General features: G+C 32.4%; 2 protein-coding genes across 2 annotated transcripts; one reads left to right on the forward strand and one right to left on the reverse strand.

Moving 5' to 3' along the window:
- The first annotated feature begins 1,073 nt into the window (after positions 1-1,073).
- Positions 1,074-15,356, forward strand: LOC140057802 (uncharacterized). Its single transcript, XM_072103544.1, has 4 exons — positions 1,074-1,217; positions 13,980-14,071; positions 14,657-14,889; positions 15,070-15,356. Exons 2-4 carry the CDS (start codon positions 14,020-14,022, stop codon positions 15,103-15,105), a joined length of 321 nt encoding a protein of 106 aa, XP_071959645.1. The 5' UTR covers positions 1,074-1,217; positions 13,980-14,019; the 3' UTR covers positions 15,106-15,356.
- On the reverse strand, positions 3,572-4,054 carry LOC140057647 (uncharacterized). The gene has a single exon (XM_072103365.1). It carries the CDS (start codon positions 4,052-4,054, stop codon positions 3,572-3,574), a length of 483 nt encoding a protein of 160 aa, XP_071959466.1.
- Positions 15,357-20,374: the final 5,018 nt, after the last annotated feature.

Raw genomic sequence — 20,374 nt, forward strand, 5'->3', positions numbered from 1 at the left:
CAGTGGTGAACGATCCTTTCAGGAGTAAGGAATGGTTTTCGTGAGGGTTAATTTTGAATGTTAAAGAGGTAGGCTATAAAAATGATTACCATAGTTCAGTCACGTGTGGTGTTTTGTAGGTCCAGGTGACGATCAACGACACATTGATTAAAATTACCTACAATAGTAGATATTCGTGAAACTTATTATTATTCTGCTTTTCAAAACATGTTTTATATATAATTACGTAAACGAATATCAAATAAACCGTTAGAAATAAGTAGTTTTAAACTACTGTATATACAAAACAAAATAATCATAATAATTGTTATATTTATTTGAAGAGAAAATGATTATTACTTACACAGAAACTATCATTGGGCTAAATACATAATTTGATTATGATTTCTTTCCACATCTAAATATATTATAATAGTAAAACGAATCAAAATATTAGAGAAAGTAATAAAACAGAATTACATTTCTTAAACATTGTGTATGCGTGGTTCCCACTAAAACGCAACGCAGCGATGTATTGGTGCAAAGTGCAGTATTGTGTATAATCCCAATTGGGAACCGACGACGCAACAGTGCTACAAACATCGCAGGTTTTATTTCACGCAGGCGGGAGCGGCATTTTCTTACGATGCGTATGTTACATTACGTTTCGTCGCTAGTGAACTAGCTTCAGGTGAAAATCAATATTATGATACACGAATCGGAATCGATATTTACTTTAATTTAATGTGAAGTTCTCGATTTGCGTACTTACTTTATATTTATAATTACTTATTACACAATTCATCATTCTGCTTCTCCAAAATGGGATTTCGTAAACGTTAATTAAGTAGATGAGACTACATACAATAACAAAATAATTATATCTGTATTGTGATGTGAGGAGAAAATAGTTAGTACGTACACGAGATTTATATTACTGGCTTACTTTAAATTTGGTTTTTGATTACTTTCTAAATTATTCTTCATTGGTAATACGTAGAACAAATCAAAATCTTTGTATATGGGTAAAAAGAAAGGAAAAGTACATTTCTTTAAACCAAAGCAATAATATTATGATACACGAAAGGGAATGATTGGTCTATAACCACGATGAAGCAATTATCATCAGTATATTTACGTCAGATAGATAAATGTACCATTATTAGGTTCTGCATCTCGTACGTACTTATTTTTCACATCTTTTATGCATAATAGAAGTTTCCTAATTTCCTTCATTGGTAAGAACATTTTTATTTGTTATTGTTAAACAATTAAATGTAATGGTTGACAAAATACACTACGTATTAACGGCTGCTGGGTATGGCTGCAAATATTTGGTCAGCTTAATTCTTATTGTTTCAAGTTTGTGACAAAGTACAAGAGGAAAAATCACTTAAAACTGTTTAAAATGCAAAATTTATTTTACATAATACCGACTATTTTAATAACTTTATAAATAGATCTTATGCAAACTGATAAAGTTTGGGAATTATTAATACATTTATTCAATAGTATGTAGTATTTATATACATGGCTGCAGTCGCGTGCTCAAATTTGGGTTAATGTTTATTTTTTATTTATTTTTTATTTATTTATTTTATTTCCAAACCCAACCAACAGCAACATAAACCATGGAGGGTTATTACCGACCGACCAACCGACCAACATAATGAGCTGTATAATGGCGTTTGCACGCGACTAATACTACAATTATTATAAAGTTTAATAGTACTAACAAAATAATTAGTTCTCTTTTTATATGCGAAAAAGGCAAATCTTACCAGGTTATTGATTACTTTTTTTCTTTTTGTTTTTCATTAGTAAAATAAACTTTGTAGTTGTAGTACTAAAGCAAAGAGTCATTTTCAACCTCGTTACATTTGCAAACTTTACAGATTCGTTTTTCCCTTTTAATTCCTATTCATCTTCCTTTTCGTTTTCAAGATCTAAAATTCCTAATCTTAACTTAGTCAAGTTTTGAATATCAATATGAAAATCTTCTAATTTAAAATCAGTCTTAATTTCTTTGTAATATTTCAACCTTGAAGAAAGCGTAATTTCCTCGTTAAGTTTTTGCTTAAATGGCCATGACTGGATCCAAAGGTTAAGTAATCATCTATGCATTGTGTTTGCCTTCTTCACTCCCTGAAACCCAATTATTTTAAGATAAACTATTAAACAATTGGGAGAGTAAAATGTAATGAATGGGTGAAGCAGTATAAACTATTATTCTGGATTTTGGTGATTTTGTGTATCGTTTATCCAACTTCCAGAAATTTCCAAAAATTGCCAAATTGGCGATTCTTTTCTGTCAACGTACAACCACGTTCTTGACATAGTTGTGTAGTGTGACAAACTTTATATGAAAGAAAAATGTGATATGCCCATTTTGGGCATATCACCACCATATTCGGGCACTTCACACTTTTTTTAGTCAAACTAGATTGACAGTGTAGACAGAGATTTGAATAATAATGAGAGCATATTATTATTAGCGCATAATTGATTTTTTTAAAGTTCATAATAATAATAACATTTCAGTATGTCACCGGGCGGTTTAGAATTAATGTTCTATGCCTGATGTGTTTTATTCACGAAGAAGCGGGATCTCTGAAAGAATACTTTTTTATATATAAACATCACAGAAAGATGAGGGCGTATCAATTTGATCTCCGGTGCGCGTGCGTACAACTGAGGGATTATTAGTGCTGTTCCATCGTACACCGCCGAAAATGTTCTTCCAAAATATAACTTAACCTAACCTTATAAATCTCCCTCATTATGAAGGAATTCAAACCCCGTACATAGACATAGCCCTGCACTTAGCGAATTGAATTATTCATGTTTTCTACATCTCTTCTCTACATCTGCTCCTTGTCTTATTTAGATCACCAAATACATAAGGCTTGTGTAGTCCATGGGCTATAATATCTACAAGGTTCACGGGAAATTGACATCTTTTCATGCTTGTTGCTCAGTTACGAGTGAGCCGGCCGCGATTTTTTTTTCGTACATAAGTTTGGGATCCCTCATGAAACGTCACAAAATAAACATGAATAATTCATCAGTTAAGTTTGTTGTTCCGTGTGTACCCAAGCGTATAGCAACACGAAGTGATTACACAACTGCGATACGATTCTAGACAAGACATTCAACTAAGTAGTAATTGACATAGCCCAAAGAAAGCTTAGACCCACAAGAATAAAGAATTTATTTTTGTGTAAGATTTATTGTTTAATTTTGCTGACTTATTACTCGGACTGTGTCATACCTAACACACACACGTCACACAGACTACTAGAATAGACATGGGTGTTATATCTTATGTGTATTTATTGCATCTTTCATTGTGTGTACAACGTACTGTATACATACAGATTACCAACCATGTGGTTATATCGATCTCCCTTAACCCATAATGCCTTGCTTTCCCTTAGTCTCCCAATCCAGACACTACATCTTCCCCCTTCTTTAGCTAAAACTCACAACCCAATTAACTCCATACAATATGATATTCATTTTGGTTTTTTTTTTAACTTTAACAAAACAATTTAACTTTAAACTTTAAATCAAATATCATCATACATGCATATTATACATGTTTTCCTTTTTCTAGCAATTTTAGTCTCAGTCTATTTGATTTGCATTTTTCAATAACATGGTCTCTAATTAACTCATCAACATTCGCATCATCAAATTCACATTTTGCAGCATGCTGCCTCAATATGTTTATAAATTGGTGAATAGTTTCGTCATCACCTTGCGTCAGTTTTCTAAAACAATAACGCTCATACGGTACGTTGGTTTTCATAGCAAATTGTTTATTTAATGTGTTTACAACAACATCATACTCATTTGTTCCGTTCTCCTCTGTTAAACAGTCATATATGTCCTGTACAGACATTCCGGCGCAATGCAATAACAAAGCTTTCTTTTGGTTTTTGTCTACTACTCCTTTACCAGTAGCATATAATTCAAAACTGCGAAGCCATTTCTTCCACCGTTCAGCCGAAGCGTGCACATCGTGTGGATCATACGCAGCGATTCCAGTGATTTCAACGTTCACAGCGGTCATCGTTACAACAGTATTAAAATAAATATATCGCCAAAAATTACAGTATTAAAACTTCTAATCACTTGTGGTTCGATATTCTCCTTAACTCGTCGCCAATGTTATATCTTATGTGTATTTATTGCATCTTTCATTGTGTGTACAACGTACTGTATACATACAGATTACCAACCATGTGGTTATATCGATCTCCCTTAACCCATAATGCCTTGCTTTCCCTTAGTCTCCCAATCTACAATGGGCTTTAGAGACTAACAATTAGGCCTAATAGTATTAATAGAAACAGCCAGACAAAACTTTGCAGCTAGTAAAACAAAGAAACTCACAGAAAGTGGAGAGAAAAATGCAGAAAAAAAAAGAAAAAAGGTCAGATTCTGTAAATAAGGCGTAAATTTTTTGAAAATTAACTGTATGAAAAAGAATATTTAAGGTAATAAATATGTGTATAAAATTAAGATGTAACTAAAAAAACACTATTATGAATTGGCTTCATTGTATCACCCTCAACGTTAGAGGGATTAGATCAAAAGATAAAGTGAAAAAAGTATTTCAATGGTGTAAAGACCAAAAAACAGATTCTTTTACAGGAAACACATTTAACAAATGAATTAATCAATAAGTCTTTTTTTAATTGGGAAGGAGAAGCCATACACAGTGTTGGTAGTTCACATAGTAGAGGTGTTTCTGTCCTAATTAGAAAATAATTAGAAAAGATTTAGAATGTAGCGTTATTAAATTTTTAATTGATAAAGACGGAAGATATATTTTTATAAAAGTGCTTGTACATGGAAAGCCACTTATTATTATTAACGTATATGCGCCAAATTAATGTAAAAATAGAAGTACATTCTTCAGAAATATTCATAAAATTTATAAAAATTTTAATGATGAGAGTTGTAAAAAGGTTATCATGGGAGGAGACATGAACTGTATTTTAGATATAGATGTAGACCAAAAAGGAAGTGTAAATAAAATAGATAAATCTGTAATTACTCTTAAAAATCTAATAAAAAATTTAAAGTTGATAGATGGTTGGAGAACAATAAATCCAAACAAAATGCAGTTCACATGGCGACAAAAACTAAAAAGTAATTATCGTAGGTTAGATTACTGGTTTATATCAGAAGATTTAGTAATAAATGGGGATATTATGTTTGTGATATACGCCCGACGTTCTTTTCTGACCACCAAGCGGTCTCTATTAAGTTAGATATGCATGAACCAAGACATGGTCCAAGGCTCTGGAAATGTAATAATAGTTATCTGCAAGATAAGACATACACAAATTCAATAAATTACATAATTGAAAAAACATTAGCGAAAAGGCAAATAACTGGAGTTCAGTCATGAAATTGGAAATTATAAAAACGAAAGTTAAAGAATTTTCAATTCAATACGGTAAAGCAAAAAGTAAAAAACAAAATATAAAAAAAGAAAAATTACAAAAAGAAATAAAAATTCTAGATCAAAACATTATTAATGATTTTAATTATAATGTAGATGTTGAAACTATTATGGAAAACAAAAAGAATGAATTAGAAAATATTTATGATGTTGAGGCCAGAGGTGCTCAGATAAGATCGAGGGCTAAATGGATTGAAGAAGGTGAACGTAGTACATCTTTTTTTCTTGGTCTTGAAAAATCAAACTGTAAAAATAAACAAATTAAGAGCCTGTTAAACAATAATGGAAAGATTGTAACAAAACCAGAAGATATACTTGATGTTCAAGTAAAACATTTTAAAAGTTTGTATGAAAGTGTTAAAATATGCCCCAAAAAAATTGATGAATACCTGAAAAAGACAAAAGTGAATACACTCACTGATAAAGAGAAAGAGTTATGTGAAGGTAAAATCACTATTGAGGAATGTAAAGGGGCTCTTTTAAGTATGAAGAAAAATAAATCGCCTGGCTCAGATGGACTAGGTGTAGAATTTTACATTTTCTTTTGGGACGGTGTTGGACAACTGTTATGTGATGCGTTAAATGAATCCTTTGATTCAAAGGAACTTTCAAACTCACAAAGAAGAGGTGTTATTACCCTTTTATTTAAAAGTGGTGAAACCAAAATTTAAATAACTGGCGTCCAATTACACTCCTAAATACTGATTATAAAATTCTTGCCCATGTGTTAAGTTATAGACTACGCAGGGTCATTAAGTCACTAATTGATTCAGACCAAAAGGGTTATATTAAAGATAGGTTTGCGGGGGAAAATATACGTTTAGCTAAAGATCTACTTTATTATACGGAAGAAAATGATATTGAAGGGGCTATGATGGTTCTTGACTTTAAAAAGGCTTTTGACTCGGTTAGTAGAGAGTTTATGTTTGCGGTATTAGCAAAATTAAAATTTGGTAATGTGTTTTGTGAATGGGTAAAAATTCTGTATAACAGAGTAGAGAGTGTCACAATTAATAATGGATGGGTATCAGAAAACATCAGAATGGAAAGAGGCATTCGGCAAGGGTGTCCGCTATCGGCACTTTTATTTATTCTTGTGGTCGAATGTCGAAGCTAGAATAAGTCAGTTAGCTGATGACACAATACTTTATGTTGGTAATGAAAAGAGTCTTCATACAGCGGTTAAAACTGTGGAAGAATTTTGTGAAATGTCAGGCTTGAAATTAAACAAACATAAATCAAAAGCTATGTGGATGGGTAAATGGAAAAATAGAAGTGATAAACTACTTGATTTATGTTGGGAAAAAAAGCCGATAAAGATATTAGGAATATATGTGGGATATGATTACAAGACTTGTGAAACTAAAAATTGGAGTGATAAACTGGTTGATTTTGAAAAGATTTTGAAATTATGGAGTTCTAGAAATTTAACACTTTATGGGAAAGTAATTATATTGAAGTCACTTGCACTAGCAAAACTTACATACAATGCAAATATTATTACTGTACCAAAGTATGTTTATGACATAGTTAACAAACAAAGTTATACATTTTTATGGAGTAAAAAATCTGAAAAAATAAAAAGGAAAACCTTAATTGGAAACCTATAACGAAGGTTGAATTAAAATGCCAGATTTTAAATTACATACAAAAGCACTTAATGTCACATGGCTAAAAAGGTTGTTACATGAAGATGAAGCAAAATGGAAATTTATTCCAAAATTTTATATTAATAATTTATGTTCAGAAAATATTCTTTTTAACATGACAGATGAAAACCAATTTATACATAAAATGCCTATGTTTTATGCATGCATAAAGTATAATAATTGCTGTAAAAGAAGTGTAGACACATATGATGATATAATGAATGAACAGTTGTGGGGTAATAAGTTAATACAACTTAAAAACCAATCACTATGTTATAAACATTGGATTGAATGTGGCATTATTTTAGTGAAGGATATTATAAAAGAAAATAGATTCATAACTTCAAAAGAATTGTTGGTAAAATTAAAGTACAAAGCAAACTGGTTAAATGAATACATGTGCTTATTAAAAGCGATACCAATACAATGGAAAACTATAATCAAATACGAGGAAAATTGTTATTATAATATAACAGAAAATGTCATTAAGAATAGATATAAGGACATCACAACAAAGAGTATTTATCTCTGTTTTGTGGAGGAAATTTTTGTCCCTCCGGTTTGTCAAGGAAAATGGGAAAAATATTTTCATAATTTTAATATTGATTGGAAGTCATGTTGGTTATCTAAAGTTTGTAAAATGAAAGATAAAAAATTAATACACTTTAATTACAAACTGTTAAATAGAATTTTAGCAACAAACAAAAGGTTGTTTATCTGGAAACTAAAAGATACTAATATATGTGGTAGATGTGGAGAGGTACAAGATGAGGAGCATATGTTTTTTACTTGTAAATTTATTCAAGGTTTTTGGACAAAAATAGAGATTGTTTGTTTGTTTGTTTGTTGTTGTTGCTTTTGAAAATCTGGTAATTGGAACAAGAAATATTCTTACTGATTTTATATATACATTTGCTGCTTTCACGGCTTATAAACAAAAGATACTGGCTGATGTTACAAATAAAAGTTATTTTAATTTATGGAAATCTTTTAAACAAGGAATTCTATTCAGAATGGAATGTGATATAGTGTATAAAAGAGAGGAAAGCATAAAAAAATGGGATAAAGGTAAAAAATATTATTTTAGCAATGTAAAAATGTATAATTGTTAAACAATAACAGGCTAAAAACACGAGAAAATATTATTACGACACAATACTTAGTATTCTAGTATGGTTTCTACCTTACTAGTTTTATTTACTGGTGCTGTATGAGTTAAAGTATATTTTATTTTGTGATGTTGTAATGGCAATTGTGAACCTATATTATGTGATGTATACTTTTATATAACTTTTGTCTACTTTTTAAATGCTTTAACTTTTTATATATGTTAAATACTAAAAATAAGAAAAAAAAATATTTAAGCTGTAGAGATAGTTTTCTACTGAAACAAAATTGATATAGATTATTGTAACAATTGTAAAGAATGAAATAAAAGTGAGTGAATCTCACAAAAGACAAAAAAAAATTAATAGAAACTATAATTTTAACACGTAATTCTTTAGTAATAAATTCTATTAAAAACACCATAAACTAAAAGCTGATTATTTCGACAATCCACACAAAACGCCGCAACCACAGCGGAGATAGGCCTAGAATCGGGTGTCACGAAACCTAAGACCACGAAAGCTAAGACCTCCTAAGACCTAAGATCACGAAAGCTAAGACCCAAGACCTAAGATTACAAATATTTATCTTTCGCACCTGCCTTGTATTTTAACTCCCAACATTTATTCTGATGAAAAAGAATCACATAAAAAGTAACAAATACATTTTTAAAATGATATAAAGACGTTTTTCTCGCACACAAAAAGACTAGCCTACAGTACTACAGTAGGCCTACCCCATGTTCAATGTTTTTGTTTCTATGGAACGTCAAAAGAGCAACAATTATATAGAGGGCTGAAAACTCTGTGGAGTCCATCTACAGTGTGGATGGAACAATGTAAAATTAAAATTGTTATGACAATAGTATAATCATGCAAGTACGAAGAAATAAATACTGGCAAATAAATTTTTTTTTTTTAATAAGTTTTTTTGTTTCGTTTTCTTTCTGTTTTTATACTTGTACTATTATTGTTGCTCTTTTGGCGCTCAATAGAAACAAAAACATTGAGCATGGGGAGCTCATGGAGGTATAAAACTAGATATTTTTATACCTCCATGGGGAGCTCGAGAAGTTACAGTATACAAAGAAACACGTCTGTAAAATCATCAATTTAAAGGATTTATTTATTTGTTTTTATGTGTTTCTCCTTCTGAAAGTACTTATAAGTCCTAATTTTAAAGTGTGGTATTCAGGATAAAGTTAGTCAACAAATTTGGAGTAAAAATACAAGAAAGGCAGGTGCGTAAGAAAAACATCCTCTGAACCAACACAATGGAGTAAATATATACCAACAAACAACCCGTCAAGTTTGTTTGTTGTAAAGAAAAAATATACATTTACTCAACGGGCGAAAATAATATGCGTTTATCTATGTTTTGCGTTAGTATTAAATTATATTTATGGTAATAAATGAAACGTACTGTGTTTAAAATTTTGTATGAATAAACAAGTATTGTTTTTAAGCTGTAGTATATCTTAGAATTTGTAATCTTAGGTCTTGGGTCTTAGCTTTCGTGATCTTAGGTCTTAGGGGGTCTTAGCTTTCGTGGTCTTAGGTTTCGTGACACCCGCCTAGAATCGTATCGCAGTTGTGTAATCACTTCTTGTTGCTATACGCTTGGGTGCACACAGAACAAGAAAATTTAACTGATGAATTATTCATGTTTATTTTGTGACGTTTCATGAGGGTCCCCAACTTATGTACGAAAAAAAAATCGCGAGCCGGCCTATATAAAAACGTAACATGTCTTCAATAATGGACATTCCACCACAGTAATAAAAAATAGTGAGAAACAATGGAGTTATTTACATAATAATTAAAGTTGTATTGTCCCCCAAAACATGAAAAATAAAGATGAAAAAAATCAAATTTTGAATAGACCACTTTGTAGTTATAATAATAAAGTTATTCACTTTCGCCGAAAAAAAAATATTGATTTCGCTTATAAAAAATCAAAATAAGTTTACAATTTTTTCGAAATAATAATCTCAGAAATTCCTAAATAAAGAGGGTTAGCTAACAGCTCATAAATATGCATGATATGTTAATGAGCATCCAAACAGGGGAGATCCGATCTGTTCACCACATAAACAAGCATGTGCGACGAACAGAAAAAAAGTGCTGGGGTTTCCCTGATCGTATGATGTAAAAAGCTCTGCCGTTAATTTGCTGGTATGTAGAATCCTATTTTAGATTAATGACACATCCTCCTATAATAGTTATATATCGCAAAAACTAGATGTTTTTGGCGTATAGTTATAGGCTTAGCTATCTAGGCTAGGGCTATAATATAAGCCTACTATCTAGGGCCTAGGCCTAGTTAGTACTGTAGTTTACTACTGTGTAGTGTAGCAGCTGTAGGCAGGCAGATAATCGGGTCAGAAAAGTAGACGGGAACCCACTTTGAGACCTAGCTAGGTCATATATATCGTACTCACCTAGCTAAGCCATCACTCCACAACTAGCTACAGGAAATAGGCCTACTATGTTGATGTACTATTGATATACATTTGGAAGGAGCTCGAATTAATTTTAAAGTCTAAAAAAAGACTAACTGATGACAAACAAGGCCAACAGCCATTAAGTCGCGTGTTACAATGCATAGCGATACCGGACCGACAGACAAACAGACCGACAGACAGACCGACAGACAGACGGACCGACCGACATAGTGAACTATACTGACCGAAATTACTGAACATGTTTAAAAATGTTGAAATGTTTAAAAACATTTATATTTTTTTAATTTACACGTGCGTAGCCTGTCACTTTTGACGTGCTCGTATAACGTAATTTCGAGTTGAAAAGTAAGTCAAGAAAACAGAAATCGGGTAAAAAGAGTGCGCAATAACATTTAACGCGCAGTGCGCGCGCAAAAATCTTCGCACTCATGGCAATTTTGTAAACGCTTAAAATTGCCTGAAACGTACTCTTATTTCATCGAAAATAAATTTTGAAAATTTTAAGCGCGCGTACGCATGCGTTACATGCGCTACGCACGTAATTGTATTGCCATATATTGATTTATGCCCTGAAATTTATGAGTACCAAATTTTATTTAATTGTGATTCATGGTTGTTAAGATATGATTACAAACGTGATTTCGTTAAATCGTGCGTAGACCGCGTAATTTTTTATTGCGCACCGTGAAAACATAACCACATCGATTCCTGGCCATAAGGAATATTCTGTGAAAAATTGACTTAGCTAGATTAAACTGATATCAAGATAAGGTCATAAAGCGATAAAACGCATAGTGATACCGGACCGACAGACAGACAGACCGACAGACAGACCGACAGACAGACAGACAGACCGACCGACCGACATAGTGAACTATAGAGTCGCTTCCACGCGACTAAAAACGAACATTTGGAAAATGATCAGCATACAGTACCGAAGAAGTTGACGGTAGAATAGTTTGTTGTTGATAGCAACCAAAACGGAAACACTAGTAATTAGACTAGACCTTTTTGAGGGAGGAAATGCACTTTTCAGTTATTCCTTACTGTACATTAGTACCCCAAATTGAAAACTTCAGATTCATGTACAGAAATAATAATTATATGTATGCAATAAATTGTGAAATATTTAACTTTTCTATTTGACTTTTGTATTTATACATCATTGTTTTTCAATTTATAGACTTAAGCTAATGAAGATTGGAACAGAGTTTACACCCATACTGCATAATAAAGGCAACTGGCAGTAGACTCGGTAGAGTGGAACACAAGATAAATATTGGATGACTATCATAAAGCATTAGGCAAATGTGTTGGTAGTTTTCCAGCTTTTAAAATGTTGTATATTTTTCATAATTAGAGCAATAACATTTGTATAAATTATTTTGCAAACATAGCAACAGCATTAAATAAATAAAAAATACTACTACAGTACATGAGATAAAATCTTCATAATTTTAATGTGTGAAGATTTACAGTACAGTACAGTAAAAAATGAGTTAATTACTAGTATATTTCATTGAATTTCTGCATTATTGTTGACAATTTATTTTCAACTATTAATTGATGTGTTGATTGTGGCAGTACAGCAATAGCTTGTCTTCTGTGATTGTTCAACCATTTTAAAGTGTCATAGTAAGAAACGTTCAAATAAATATTGTGAATGTTGCTACCACATTTGGTGTTGATTTCTTCACCATTTTCCACTACTTGCTCATATTGTTCATTCAAGTGTGTTAATACCTATTAAAAGAAAGACATTTTTTATTAAAATATGTACATAAAAAGTTTAATTGTGTGAATGTTGGTTTGAACGTTATTGCTTTGGAAGAATTTTCAACATAACGGTACTAAGTACTGTAAAGTACACATTCCAAAAAATATTTAACTTAGATTATTTCGTCATTTTCTCTAAAATAATTACATTATTGGATGTACAGTATAGGCCTAGTTACAATTTTCACAAATTTATATTAGCATTAAAATCTAATTAATCATGAAGGAAAAACCAAGCACCATAATCTCTCCTGGCCCTGGTGGTGACCTTATTTTTTATTTTTGGCAGCCATTCACAAGTTTTCGCTTTTTTAGTTTCGCTGCTCTAATACTTATGTATAATTTTTTTAAATCACAAACTCTACATAGAAAAGAAAATTAAATGTTTTAAAATGAATGAAAAGTGATATGAATAATGATAAAAAATACTAAAAATAAGACGAGTTGGTGGTGTCAAAATTCACACTACTAAAACCTAAGTTATTTTTTACTCCATGCTCACAGATGATATAGGCCTCATCCTATTTAAAGCTAGGTTGGCAATAACTATTAATAAGGCTTACAAGTTGTATCTATTAGTATTAGCTAGGCCTACTACTCACTCAGGGTGAACCCTCACTCAGGCCTACAACTAGGCCTAGTACTACTACTAGACTAGCTACTACTAGGCTATTTCTAGGCCTAGCCAATAGATAGGGAATAGTACACTAGCCAGTACAGCTGTAATGGGCTAGCTAGGCTTCCTATACTAACTAACAAAGCTGCACCATAGAAACTACAGTTCTTACTTACCAATCTGCTAGGGCCTAGCCATAGTCTTTTCTTCAAAATAGGAGTTGTTTTTTTGTTGTTAAACTACAGAACTTTCCCACATCGTCGTCTCGCCATATAAAGTCGTATTTTTTTTTGTTATGATCTAGAGGTCACATACACGCACAAGAATCATACAATATGCATAATTCATAAGCTAATTCAGGTCAAGGGTTAAACTAAACCGGAAGCCAGCTGGCTGCCAGCCAACCGACTTCCGGTTGACTATTTTTTACTTTAAATTACGATTTTCTCAGGTAAATAATTTTTTTTCGATCAAATTTTATTTCAAAGTGAATAACTTGTATGTATCATTAAAATGGCCTATTCAACAAAAATATTTTTAAAAATTATTTGTTCAGGGGGACAATACATCTTTAAGGTGGATGTATCCGCGTGGATTGAACGTAGGGCCAATTTACACAGACAAGCGGTAACAGTAAGCTACAACCGCGTAATTGTCTCACATAAAATCTGTATCTATCCCGAGCGCGGAGGAAACCACCCATCCACTCCAGGTTGTTTGTAAATGGTCATAAGAAATATTCTATATTTGAATTACCGTTACCGCTGGTCTGTGTAAATCGGCCATTAGAGAGATATTATAGTTCACTATAATATCACTATGGTAGGGCTTATATGAACATATTTAATTGTATTGCCCTGTATTCTCATTTTGTGACAATCACACTTTTTTCTTTGAATATTTATTATTCAGGCGTGTGCTGATATTATTCTGGCTAATTGTGTGTTCTGTGATGTCAAATATGTACTGGATCGTTGCAGTCATTTTATTTTCTCCAGCACAAGGTAGGTAGGCCTAAACATGATAATTAAAATAATGAAAGCGTGTATCACAAAATATGTATAATTTGCTTCTTTTTTTTTTCCAAATTACCGCCACTAACAGGTTTGATACAAACAAAGCCAGAACTGTTTAAAGCACCTTGATTGGTCCTAACATTGATCAAGGACTTCTCTCGTCCAGCGCTCACCTTGCTAATGAACAGAAGCCAAAATACCCCTAATTTTTAGAAGAGCCCAGAAACTCCTCACAGGCACTTCCTCAGCAGAAGCACGTCCACAGCCACACCTAACTTACAGCATACTTCGTCCTCTGTTCCTGTGTTTGTATTTGATTCTGTATTTTTACCGCATCATGTAGTATATTAGGCACGACTAAATAAACAACTGTGATATTTAAACCAAGCGAGTAGACTCGTTAATACAGTTTTAAACCTCACACACTATATTACACTATATTTCTTATGCAGAAATAGTCATTAGTAATACTAGACGATAAAGATACCAACGACGGTGATAGTTATTTTTTGTACAACAATAAAGATTCAAGTGATGAGAATAATAACTTAAACTATTTCGTTTTACTTTTAGCTCGTACACTGGGGTTGAAATCTGGGATGTTTGCTATTCGTACAAAGAATTGGCGTATTTCAGAAAGCACGAATGATCAACCGACCGGCATCAGATGCGCACAAGCATGTTTAAGATTAGGTTACGATGAATGTAATCACTTTAAGATTATTAGATGTGAAGGAGGCATGTCTGGATGCGAAATTAAATCTAAGACAACAGACGATGAAGTAGCATGGGACTACAAAATTAAGGTACGAATATAGGCCTACTTGGCGAGTTGAAAATTCGAAATAGAACAACAGAATTAAATGCTGAAAACAGCATTTTTATTGTTTTGTTTTCTTGATGTTTTACTTAAAATTTGTGGTGAGAGCGAAAGGTTTGTTTTTAAAGAAGTTGAGTCTGTATCAACGTTTTATTTTTTATTTTAGTTTCAAGATGGCGCATTTATAAAAGGTAACGGATGACGTAAGCTACCAGCAAGCAACGGAAAGGAACTCTTGCGTTGTACGAGCAACTGGTGTCTGCCACTAAATACGGAATGAAAGTGACATGTGATCAGTGTTGGCTAATAAGTGGAGAAGTAACCTTCAGCAATGACGACACCACGTGTGATCTTGTGGATGCATCGACATAGACTTAAATAAATCAAATTGCAAGAATATAATCAATAAGCTTACATTGATTACATGTATAATCATATGCACACTCCCTTAAACGGGTTCCTTAAACGTAATTGTTCATAGTGATACAGTATTTAAACGTAATTGTTCATAGTGATACAGTATTTAAACGTAATTGTTCATAGTGATACAGTATTTAAACGTAATTGTTTATAGTGATACAGTATTTAAACGTAATTGTTCATAGTGATACAATATTTAAACGTAATTGTTCATAGTGATACAATATTTAAACGTAATTGTTCATAGTGATACAGTATTTTAAACGTAATTGTTCATAGTGATATAATAAACGTAGTTGCTCATAGTGATATATTAAACGCAATTGTTCATAGTGATATAATAAACGTAGTTGCTCACAGTGATATATTAAACGTAATTGTTCATAATAATATATTAAACGTAATTGGTCATAGTGATATATTAAACGTAAATGTTCATAGTGATATATTAAACGTAATTGTTCATAGTGATATATTAAACGTAATTGTTCATAGTTATATAAATGTAATTGTTTATAGTGATATATTAAACGTAATTGTTCATAGTGATATATTAAACGTAATTGTTCATAGTGATATATTAAACGTAATTGCTCATAGTGATATATTAAACATAATTGTTCATAATAATATATTAAACGTACTTAAACGTATGATTAATTGTAATACATGTTCTAAACAAATTCATAGCCAGCATCCCAAAACTCTCTGTTCACTGTGTAAAATAATAATAATAATAGATGTATTTATCCGAACCTTGATATAAAAGAAAACTGGTTTTGCTTTAATTGTACTGGAGAGATATTACCCTTTAACCATTATGTAGATGACAATGAATTTAAATTTGCTTTGTATTGTTTTGATAACACAATTAACTACAATAAAATGTTAAACTTGAATCTTAACCCGTTTTTGTATGAAGACGCTATCCACTCTGATATCCACCACATAATCAATGTATATAATCGCGAAAGCTAAGGCCGATAGTTTTAATAGTTTGTAAACTCGACTAATATTGATAGGTCCAAGCTGCTGGACCCAAAAACGTCTGGGGAAAAGAGAGTCTATGAGGACTCACGGTTGAATGATTTTGGATTCTCGCCCATGGTTGACGTGAATCAACAGACTGCGGAAGAATTTTCTCACGCATGTGCCGTTGTCTCTGAGGACTTCAGCAAGTCCCACACACGTGTATTGAAATTCTTTGGATGAGGTTAAATAAACACTCTTTTTATTTAATAATCATGTATTCAAGTTGAATTTGAATTTTACAATGTTGATATACAAAATATATTACTAAACTAATAAGTTCATACAATTGCCTTTTGAGGGCGCAATTTATTTACTTCGATTATTTTCGGCGATGTTTTGGACCCTATATATTTCGAAAACTACAAGTCAGATTTTCATAATTCTTTCTTTATTTTAATATTGATACAACATATTAACAGGCAATACATGCTATTAACTTATAATGCTGCATCGTTATCTCTAGGGAAGTAGGCCTAAATATACTAGTAGTATGCGTGTGGGTCGGGTCATTAGGAAGTTAATGCTCCTACACTGGAATATGTACATATACTGTAGTTTAGTTTATGATTATATTTTGTCCGATCGACCGACATAGTAAGCTTAAGCTCTACAGTTCATTATGTCGGTCGGTCGGTAAACACTAACTTGAGCACGCGACTGCAGCCATGTATATGGCCTTGTTCTTGACAAATAGGGAATTGCAGAAGATAAAAACTGCCATTTCTGACACGACGATATAATGACTAAAAGCTGTGTAGGTCTATTAAATATGATGATTAAATATGATTCATTTATTCATTCCAGCTCTACAAAGTAACCTAATGGAAATATGTTGCAGTAATATTCGTTTAATTATAATTACAAATTATTCATCAAGAAAAAAAAAGATATATAGGCCTACACATCTCTATATAAATGTACGTAAGGTCAAAGTTCGATCAATTTTTACTCGTCGATGGTATATAAAGTTGGTTCGTACAGTATACTTTCGGTACTGATTTTAACCACCTCATGTAACCCTGTTTACTAATTAAATGGAGTTAGATAATTAGTTACAGACAATGAAAACGAATTTGGTTCAACGATATGGGTGTTTTCCGATCGTGGTATAGCACTGTCTATATAATGGATGTCCATATTGAAAAATACTCGCACTCAATAATACGAGGATGCTTCGCATTTTCCTATCTCCGCCTACGATAATTGTTTTTAATAGCCAAAAAACCGGTTGAACAGCTCGAGTACAGCATCAAAATGTTAAAGACAGGTCGAATTTCTTTTAAAAATATTATTTTGATAGATTTAGGCCTAATAAACGTTTATATAAATGTATTGATTTGCGATAAATGGAACATTCCAATCTCTATTCGACAAGTGTCTATTCCCCGAAGCGTCGTAATAGCACAAAAGGCAAGTACAGCATATTTGATCCATTTTTTCAATCTGTGCTGCAGAGGTTGGATATAGGTATTTTTTTAAACAGATAATGGACTAGCGTTTTCAGTCGCCGTCTATATCCGTACAATCAATTTTATTATTGCAGTTAAACAATCGCCCACACCACCACCCGCACCCTCAATGCGTTGTAAGCCAGTATAGGATAGGCCTACAGTAAAGAAGGATCACTTGCCCTAAACGCAGAACTAGGCCTACTTTGGTGGGTTAACCAACTTAAGTATGAATTGGCTCTATGAAACATTAGGCCTACTAATTAAATTAAATTAGATAATTATTTATTTATTGACGAATAAAGCGAATTTACGATTTGCCCCGAATAAAGTGTTTTTCACAAACTGTTTTACATTATATAAACACATAGGCCTATACACATTTTTATTCATTTATTTATTTATTCATTTAGAATCCATTCAACAGTAATAAAAACAATAAATAAAAACAATAAGTAAAGAGCAACAATATCATAAAACCGAAATGTATACAATCATATAGGAATATCAACGATGAGATACTTTCTTAGTATAATTTTTAAAATAGAATGATTATTGGTCTCATTGTGTGACAAGTTTCTCTTTCAGAAGTAATTCCCAGGGTGCTAATTTTAGTTGAGTACATAAATCACCGTGTCTATTTATTCGTTTCTGTAAACAAAATTTGTCCTGCGGTACGTACATTTGAAATCGCCAGTTTTTTAACGCTGAAAATAATACTATGTATTGGAGAACCTTCTGTGGGCACGACCTAGATGGTACGCGAGCGAAGCGAGTTATTTGCCAGCATTAGGGATTCTGTTACGCCAGGAAAAGTGACAATTTCACTCTTCTCTGGTTACACATGTTATTTTGTAAATTAAGTTTTGATCATTCATTGGCTTATAATTGCTAGAATCTTAAGAACCATTATACATCAATATTCCTTTTATTTTTAATTATTTTTAGTGTTAAAGTACATTATCCTTTGCATGACAGTTATTAAATGTACCCACAAATAATATAATATTATGCAATTATCAATAAACTTATTATTGGTTATTCATAATAACTCCATAAAAAAGAATATACCAAAAGAAAGTAAATTCCTGTCACGTCAGACGCTTCTTGACATAAATTACGTTTTAAACTGTTTTCATTTTAGTTGCTCTATACTGTGTATCTGCGGACTGAAATTAAATATTGATTGATATGTTTAAATAATTAAAAACAATATTAAACATGCTTTCAATTCTTGTGCACGTACACTAGATTCTTTTGAAATAACATCTATTCATGCTAGATTAGCATTTTAATTTTATCAAAGGGGTGTTAGCACTACAGTACCTAAGGCACGAAATATTTTTTTAACGACATGCATTAAATTTCATTAAGAGTTCTTGAGCTTTTCATAAAAAAACCATGGCAAAACAGTATGGTTTTCCAGCACACATCAAATATACAAATGACGTAGCCTAAACTCGGTATGTGATTGGCCCACAGTAACGATTGACTGACATCCTCCTAATTGTGCCGTTCGCTGTCGATTACAGCAGAGCCTTACTTCGGGACCTAACAGAAAGTTTCCATAATAGGGTATAACTTGAATACTCTACAAACGAAAAACTGAAACTAACATCTTTTTTCCATATTAGTCACTGTTTTTAAATGTTTCTTAAGGCAGTAACAGTTATATGACGTCATCATATTACGTTAATTATAACGAATTTCTTAACAAGTCTCTGACATGGCTAAACTTAAAAAATTATTTAGCCCTGTCTTTTTTTAATTTCTATTGTTTAAAAATACCGAACTACAGAGTAGACAAAACAGGTGGTTGTCAAATGTACTATATTATGTTATATTGTTGTAAAAGGCTCTGGCCTCCCTAACTTGTGTGGGGTAGCGGTCGACACGTGAAATAATGATCTCACAACAAACATTTATTGGAATATAAACAGGCAAGCAAAACAGGCTAAGTTTATGGCAGTTTAATTACAAATTCTATAGCATTTATTTGCTTTATTAGCAAGGAGAACACTCCTCTCCGTGCCAGTCACCCAGGCCAAAGAGAGAGATGTCTCCTTGGATACAGCTATCTAGGCTTGGGTGTCCAGCAGGGTTCCCATCCCCCATGGGCTATTCCATTACCAAAAATCAAAACAAAATTACTGAACCATAACATGTTCCCTGTGATGACTATACCTGGCCCCCAAGTATTGTAATCTGACACACTGTCGCAAGATAAAAGTATACTGATTATTAGATACCCGATTGTTGGCTGAAATAGCATTGGGATGGCACTCCCCATTAAGACATTCTACAATGGACTCCTAACCATCATGTCATGCCAACTGTTAAAGTGAAGATACTAAATACGGAACCAGTACGGTCCCTCCCAATAGCAGAAGTATGAGGAATTTCCAATGTGAGTCCACCCATCATGGCCCTTGTTACCATGACACTCACCCGATCAGTAAAGTTCTGATCGCACCTCATGACCACTGCTAAAGGTTCACCCATAAGACTGCTTTCCAACGCAACTAACAGCTCAAGGAGCATGACCAATCCAATAGGTGCCGCCATACGGCT

Source organism: Antedon mediterranea, chromosome 8 (assembly GCF_964355755.1).
Source record: "Antedon mediterranea chromosome 8, ecAntMedi1.1, whole genome shotgun sequence".
Classification (NCBI taxonomy): domain Eukaryota; kingdom Metazoa; phylum Echinodermata; class Crinoidea; order Comatulida; family Antedonidae; genus Antedon; species Antedon mediterranea.

Excerpts from the sequence above, each read along its gene's own strand:
- LOC140057647 (XM_072103365.1), bottom strand. The coding sequence starts at position 4,054 with ATGACCGCTGTGAACGTTGAAATCACTGGAATCGCTGCGTATGATCCA.
- LOC140057802 (XM_072103544.1), top strand. The coding sequence starts at position 14,020 with ATGTCAAATATGTACTGGATCGTTGCAGTCATTTTATTTTCTCCAGCA. Across the intron at positions 14,072-14,656 it reads TTTATTTTCTCCAGCACAAG|CTCGTACACTGGGGTTGAAA; the intron begins GTAGGTAGGCCT and ends TTTTACTTTTAG. Across the intron at positions 14,890-15,069 it reads CATGGGACTACAAAATTAAG|TTTCAAGATGGCGCATTTAT; the intron begins GTACGAATATAG and ends TTTTTATTTTAG.